The sequence below is a fragment of the Tribolium madens genome, unplaced genomic scaffold, assembly GCF_015345945.1.
Source record: "Tribolium madens isolate multiple individuals breed KSU strain unplaced genomic scaffold, Tmad_KSU_1.1 Scaffold_91;HRSCAF=231;Tcas5.2_LG7, whole genome shotgun sequence".
NCBI lineage: Eukaryota > Metazoa > Arthropoda > Insecta > Coleoptera > Tenebrionidae > Tribolium > Tribolium madens.
The window spans coordinates 17,454,700-17,462,580 of NW_025401063.1; the positions used below are offsets into that span (position 1 = coordinate 17,454,700).

Below are 7,881 nucleotides of genomic sequence, written 5' to 3' on the forward strand. Positions count from 1 at the left end.
CAGAAATGTCATAATTATAACAGGCGCAATAGGGTTTATATGCGAAGTATTCTAACCCGACTTTTTTAGAATTGTATTTTTGATAGCTATTATGTCACTAAAAAAAACAATTGAATGTTTAACATTGGATTTACACAACTCAATTTTTACAAATTTACACAGGGAAGTGGCCACTGACCGCGTCTTTAGGATTTAAACTTTTAGGAAAATTACGTTTTTTATGTTTATGGTAACTAGAATTTTCAGAAGTAATTTTGAATGCCTAGGGTTGGTTACCCTTTGTTGTAGACGGTTGTCGTTTTCTGTCAACCTGCTGTCAACTATCAATTGAATTTTACATACAAGCTGACAGGTGACTTAACCTAAATTTTGACACTAGTTACGATATCTTTTGTTTGTCACCAGAAAGCAACCTAACGAAATTTATTCACGAATATCCCAAAATCCTAGGGACCAATTTCTTGTTGATACGACAATAGGATTGAGTAAATTCGACCCTACAAAATACTCTTTTCAAAAATACAAAAAAATAAGAAAAAATGTATTTAAAGAATTTTTTCATAAAAAAAATACATTATGAGAATTCCTCCCTCGTTTCTTTCTCATCTAGCGTCTCCATCGTATTTGAATGGCCGCCTTGATTAAATTCCATCTTAAACACACTCAAAATTAATTCAAAGTTAAAAAAGTTAAAAAATCTTTGAATTAGATATAAAATGACGTTATTTTGTTTACTCAAGGAGAAATTTTTTAATTTTGAATTTTTTTTCAAATTTAAGCCCATAAAACATTATTTTGGTCCGTTTTCATCAATTTAGGTAATTTTTGAGCTATAAATTTATTTATTACACAAGATTTTGTCAAATCAAACCGAAAATTTTCCAAATTAAGTAAAAAAAGTATGATATTTAGTTCTACTTTGAACGATTTTTTTAAATACAAATGCAGATTTTGTTGTATGAAACTAAAAACCTTAAATTCTGATAGCAAAAAAAAATAAAATAAAATATGAAAATTTCTAGCACACAAAATGGATTCAAAGATTTTTTGACCTTTTACCAAAATGTTAAATTTTAATAATGATATTACCTCCTGTTTAAGCTGTTCCAATTCTTCCTTTTTAGTCCTTTTGAAAAATCCGGCCTAAAATTAAAATTTTAGCAAACTAAAGTACAATAAATTTCCATACTTTAATCAGACCAAGAATGACCAGCAAAAGTAATAATAAACCTGCTATAACGGAAATAATAATAATCCAAAGTTCCACTTTTTCTTCTATTGTTTCCCCAATAAATAAGGAAACTACATCAAAATGATCAGTCTTGTCACCACTTTGTATAAAATTCACCGGATTTGTCACCAAAACCCGGCCTTGAGTCGCAAACAGAATTATATCCTTCTTGCCAAACAAATCTGCAAAAAACTAATTAATTCCATCAAATAATCACAGGGCGACAAAAAAAAGTCATGTCGTGACAACTTGACAAATTTTATATCATTTTGTTCGTCTCAGTGAGACAAATCAAATGCACTAAAAAAAATTTTAAAGGTCCACACACTTTGAACAAAATAATTTTTTTCTAATTTAAATGAATTTAAAATACTTTAATTTAAAAAAATCATTACTCAATAACTATTAGGCCGATTTCCTTCAAATAAAAACAATTCTAAAGGGATGGCCTTGCCCTTTAGAATGATATGCAATTTGGAATTGAATATTGGCAAACTTTTCTTCGAACAGTGTTCGAGGAAGTTCGAAGTAAATCGAAGTAATTTAAGAAAAACCCTACTAGTAATTTTTTTCTCGTCACCATCGTGTAGAGCATCTTTTTATTTGCAAAAATCCAAATTTTTAAAATAATATACCGAGTGGTTTTTAAGATATGATTTTTTTCCATATAGGAAAAATGCATGTTAATCTTACTTAAGATTGCATTTTTATAAAAGTATTTGTTTTAAAACTCTTCCTTTGCTTAAAAATGGTCAATTGTACCTTCTTTGTTCTAATTGCAATAAACAAAAACTGTTTGTTTACTTAAAACAAATAAAGAGTACATGCGTACTAATTAAAGCAAATAAAGAGTTTTTTGTTGTAAAAATGACCACTCATCATTGAACAAAGAGGATCTAGCAGTTTAAGGCACGAGTCTTAAATATAAGGGCAAATCTTTTTCAAATCAAATCACTTTCCATTCAGATTTCGACTTGTTTACTTTGTTCTAGCTTTCTGAACTTTTTTTGAAAATGTTCTGAGCAAATGTTTTCTCATCACTTTCGAGTGATGTTAAATGCAATAAGTCACCTGATTTATTTTGTTGGTACATTCTACGATTATCTTCAGTTAGCTTGTAGGTAGTAGTTGTTGTGATAACAGTTGCACACGAAGCAACTGACTTATTGCATTCAAAATCAGTAGAAAGTGATGAGAAAGCATTTGCTGAGAACATTTTCAAAGAAAAGTTCAGAAAGCTAGAACAAAGTGAACAAGTTGGAATCTGAATGGAAAGTAATTTAATTTTAAAAAGATTTGTTCTTATATTTAAAGCTACTGCTTTAAACTTTTAGATCCTTTTTGCTCAATAATCAGTGATCATTTTTAGAACAAAAAACTCTTTATTTGCTTTAATTAATACGCAGGTACTCTTTGTTTGTTTTAAGTAAAGCAACAGTTTTTTGTTTATCCTAATTAGAACAAAGAAGGTGCAATTGACTATTTTTAAGCAAAAGAAGAGTCTTAAAACAAATTCTTTTATAAAAATGCAATCCCAAGTAAGATTAACATGTATTTCTCCCATATGGCGCAATACCTGAATAGCAAACCTCAACTTCAAAAAATCATATTTTAAAAATTACTCGGTATATTATTTTAAAAATTTGGATTCTTACTAATAAAAAGATGCTCTACACGATGGTGACGAAGAAAAAAAAATTACTCGTAGGGTTTTTCTTAGATTACTTCGATTTACTTAGAACTTCTTCGAACAGTGTTCGAAGAAAAGTTTGCCAATATTCAATTTCAAATTTTATATCATTCTAAAGAGCAAGGCCATCCCTTTAGAATGGTCTTTATTTGAAGGAAATAGGCCTAATAGTTATTGAGTAATGATTTTTTAAAGTTAAATTAAATTCATTTAAATTAGAAAAGAAATATTTAGTTCAAAGTGTGTGGATTTTTTGAATTTTTTTTTAGTGCATTTGATTTGTCTTACTGAGACGAACAAAATGATATAAAACTTGTCAAGTTGTCACGACATGACTTATTTTTTGTAATGAAAACACAACCGACCTTTGATTGCATTGAAATCAAAAAACATTTTTAGTTTTAATATCGCCGTTTGGTATGACTCAATAGGACCAGCAGAACAAACAACTTTTGAACAAATCACTCCAGACGTTGAACAATTTATGTAAAAAGTGCGATTTTGTAAAGCGTCAAATGTATTATCTGTAATTCTTTCCTTAACTTTAGTCGACTTGTTAAAAATTTCAACTTGTCCCAATGAACGTCTTGTACGGACTTTTTCGTCCTCGAGGACCCCAAAATCCTCCACAATGTAAGTAAAATTACTCGAACAAGTGAGTTTTTGGCCGGCAAGTGTCCCCACAGGTTGGTACAAATTTATAAAAGTGATGCTTTTATCATGGTAGAAAATATGGGGAATATTAATTTCGATGGATATTTCGTTTAGTGAACTACTTCCAAATTTTTGGACTTGGTATATTTGGGTAAAAGCCCGTCCTTGGGTTATGTTTTTATACGAATAACTTTGCTCCTCCGATTTTCTAAAACAAAATTTTGACTTTTTTATCACTGGGTTAAAAAAGTAGGTACCCAGAAATGGTGACATCAGCTTTGCGACCGAGCTTTACAACGAGCTGTTTAACATTTACTTTATCATTCTCACTGCTGGTAAATATTTTGATAGTGAAATTCAAAGAATCGTCGTATTTTCCACTATTTACAGTTGTCATATCCAATTCCAAAGTAATTTTTTTCTGTAAATTATCAGTTTAAAGTCATAATAAAATCAAATAACACACACCTGGCTATTATTTTCCAATGGATTATCAACCGAACACAAAACTGACGAATTCTGTTGGGCACAAACAGATGGTATACTTCGAAAAGTCACAATTTTGGGTATTTCAACTTCTAATTGTGTCAAATACGCCCTCTCACCCAAATTTCTTACAACAGTTTCTAATGTTATGTAGTTTTTCGAACCTAAAGTGAATTCCTCGTCGCCCCTAAAGAAACAAAGTTTTATAATGAATCACCAACTTTTTATTTTTACCCAAAGTCAATTATTCTTGATGTAAACTCTAAACTCGATTTGCAAATGTTATCAGACCCACAACCTAAAGCAAAAGGAATCTCGATTGTGCTAGACGAAACTGAATCGTGTTTGTTATAAACCGGACATCTGGGACAAAACATATCATCAGAGATTGAATTTGTACCAACCAAAAGTATTCTTTGCGTTTCAGGTTCAGTTAAAAAATTGTGTTTTAAAGAGATTGTAATTGGATTATAACGATTTGAAAACGCATCCTGCAATATGCAATCAGTAAAAAATTAAATAAGTTTAAAATTTACTTGAAGAGTTATTGTGAAATTTTCACAATATTGCCGATGTTGGTTTAAACTAATTTTTTGAACACTTTCGCTTCCTTCCAAATGGGCTCTTCCTAAATCTTGGTCAACTAACAAATATCTTGTGATTTCTACAAAAAAGTGTTTAGATTTGTTTTAATTCAATAGTAATTTTATTACGTATAGTAGGAGCGTCTAATTCGTCTAATCTATACCACAAACAAGCCCTTATTTTGAAACTTTTTTCCTTAAAATCCAAATGTTGCGAAAACGATCTTAAATTTTGGTAAATTGTGACTACTGGACGTGATCGTAAAACCACAGCGTGGCCCGATAAATGCGCACCAATTGCGATATCTAAAATAACAATTCTGTTTCTCAATTTTCTATTTATTGACCAAAAACCTGGGTAGCTGTTAGTGTCAATGTCTGCAGGTCGAGACATACTCACTCCAAAACCTCGAATCTCGGAATAAATATTTTTACCAACAATTCGCTGACTGTAACTTGTTACTAAACCATCACTTGAACCTCTGTATAAGTAAACAACCCCAGTTTTGGCCTCCTCGTAGGGGGCAGCCACTGCCACATCTAAGAAAAAAAGTGTAGATTTTTTCTTTTTTGTTTTTTCTCGTGTTACCTCCAAACCCATCGTGGTCCACGTCTCCCAAAAACTGCACAGTGCTCCCAAATTGCCCATTAGTACTCCTCCCGAGGATGGACTCCCGTTTGGGGACTCGCAAAGAACCCTTCACACACAATTATTTTTTTTTAATTCCCAGGGAAAAAACTATTCACCAGAGTAATTTTCTGCTCACATTTATTTTTATTACTTCTAAACAAAGCAAAAAACCCAAAGTGGTAAGTTTAATGCCATAATAATAATAATAATAATAATAACTAATATTATACAGTATGTCCCCGAATTTTTTTATTTTACTCTAACACTGCAAAAGAAAAACATTTTTTGCTTCACCTGAAACCAGTACGTCTGTAATTTTAAAAGTTCATTATTTTCACTCAGTGGAAAGAAAATTAAATTTTTCTCTTGATTTTGAGCTTGTAATAACTAATAACACTATAGTCTACAAACAATACGACCTTTAATCGAATTATTATTTTTATGTTAACTTACCTTTAATTAAACAAAAATAATTGTTAAATTTTTCTATCACGTCACACTTTTTTTGTTACAGACGATAATTATCCTGCTTTCTGCACAAATGTCTCCGATTTAAAATTTATTTAAATTTAAATTGTTGCTGAATTATTGCAAAATTATTACTATATGGGTCTAAATAGGTCTTAAAAACATTTCACTCGCATTTGGACATTTTTTCTACAATTTAGGATGAATGACAAGACGAGCGTTTTCATCAAGATCTGAAGGGTTTTCAAAGATCGACACGAAGGTTTTTAGGATGAAAATATGTTAGTAGATTACTGTTGGATTGTTATAAAGAAAACTGATCCAAAAAGTTTAATAAAACCAAGTAAAATAACTCACTTTTAAAATGTTTTTTGGCAGTTTTTGTATTTTCGTTAATTACATATTTCTTAAAGGTAACGTGGTGGACTTTTTTAAATAGTTTTTTTTAACTCAGTGCCACAAAATCTATAAGAAATGTAAAGTATAAAAATCGTGTAAAATAGTGTATTTTTTTCTCTGCATTTTAAATCCCACATTTTTTTGACAACGATGTCGTTTTACCAGATGGGTTAACGCAAGTTAAATAACAAAAATGTTTGTAAAAAACATAATTTTAATAAATGGCAAGTCAAAAAAACAGCTTCTAAAAAACAGTCATTTTTAACAAAAACAATCATTAAATTAATTAACTAATTGTCAAAGTGACATCGTTGTCAAAAAAATAAAATCGCCAATGTGATGGGACTTGAAAAACAAAGAAAGTCCAAAAGTAAGAAAAAAATTAACTTTTCTTTCCACCGAGTCAAAATAATGAAGTTTTGATTACAGATTTGCTCGTTTCAGATAAAGCAAAAACAACCCTTGCTGTTATCCACTCAAAATAGTTTTTAGAGAAATAGTTTAACATCTGCTATAGAATAAAAAGTATTTCCTTTTCTTTTTTGGCGTAAAATCAAAGGTAAAAATTTGTTTCCTTTTGACTGGCTATTCTAAAATGTATTATTAAGTTCAGAATTTTGATTATCAAGAAATAACTTGATAGAAATTGGCAAAATTCACAGTTTATTAAAAAATTCTGAGACTTAAAACTACACCTTTTTCAAGTGTAATTTAGAAAGCGTAAGATATATTTCAGAAAACTTTAATTGTAATTTAGATTAGTCAATTGTATTTCAGAAAGTATTAATTGTAATTCAAAACCGTAAACTGAATTTCAGAAACCATCAGATGTGATTCAGATTAATTAATTTAACTTCAGAAAGCGTAAATTAAAATTCAGATTAGTTAATTGTATTTCAGAAAGTGTTAGTTTCAGAGTTTGTCGTTTGTAATTGAGAATTCGTCAATTGTACCTAATTCAGAATTCGTTATTTTCATTTAAAAATTACATTACCAAAATTCCTTTGTAAATAAAATATCTTATTTATTTTGCAAAATCGCAAGTTTGTGTAATTTTTTAATTCTAAAATAAAATAACTCGTGTTTATGTGTAAACTTCATTTTGAGATAATAGTAAGCTATTCATCTGAATTACAATTGATATTTTCTGGATTACATGTAACATGAAATTGAATTTATTTACTGTTCTGAATTACATGTAATGGTTTCTTAATTACAATAATTACTTTATGAAATACAATTAACTAATCTGAATTCCAATTTATGCTTTCTGAAATTAAATTGACTAATCTGAATTGCATACAGGCTGTCCCAATGGTCCGAAAAAGCTCTATAACTTGTTTATTTTAAGAGATATTGACTTTTTCTTTTTTTTAGATTATAGCTAGCTGTTTGATGTACACTTTAAAAATATTGCGGTTTATATACAGGGCTGTTCCAATATTAAAAAAACACTAAAGTTATGTTTTTTTAAATGGAATCTACTTAGTTTGATTTTATTTTTGGATTCTACGCTAAATTACAAATAACTTTTATAGAGGTTGTTTTCATTTATCTGTTATCAATTTTGATTTGTGGCGCTTTTTCACCAGAATTTTTTAAATGCAGGGGTCTGTCTAAAAATTCGTAACTTCTAAATGCTTGCACACAAGTTAAAGTAAGTAACGCCGTTTGATTCCTGAAGGTTTGCCGCATCTTTTAAGTGTTTATTCAACAACCTGCTCAGTGGCATGCGCCT

The 7,881-nt window shown here is 29.6% G+C and overlaps 1 protein-coding gene across 3 annotated transcripts in view; it reads right to left on the reverse strand.

The window, feature by feature from the left end:
* Positions 1-527: 527 nt before the first annotated feature.
* LOC123010858 (integrin alpha-PS3-like) overlaps positions 528-7,881 on the reverse strand; it is a 14,435-nt gene continuing 7,081 nt past the window's right edge. For all 3 annotated transcript variants that reach the window (XM_044408019.1, XM_044408020.1, XM_044408018.1), the window contains 11 exons: positions 5,235-5,343; positions 5,000-5,185; positions 4,775-4,951; positions 4,598-4,725; positions 4,296-4,552; positions 4,044-4,248; positions 3,833-3,996; positions 3,287-3,783; positions 1,190-1,413; positions 1,090-1,143; positions 528-652 (listed from right to left, as the gene is read on the reverse strand). In XM_044408019.1, coding sequence (XP_044263954.1) covers positions 575-652; positions 1,090-1,143; positions 1,190-1,413; positions 3,287-3,783; positions 3,833-3,996; positions 4,044-4,248; positions 4,296-4,552; positions 4,598-4,725; positions 4,775-4,951; positions 5,000-5,185; positions 5,235-5,343 — 2,079 coding nt within the window. In that variant the 3' untranslated portion in view covers positions 528-574. The remainder of the gene's footprint in view (positions 653-1,089; positions 1,144-1,189; positions 1,414-3,286; positions 3,784-3,832; positions 3,997-4,043; positions 4,249-4,295; positions 4,553-4,597; positions 4,726-4,774; positions 4,952-4,999; positions 5,186-5,234; positions 5,344-7,881) is intronic.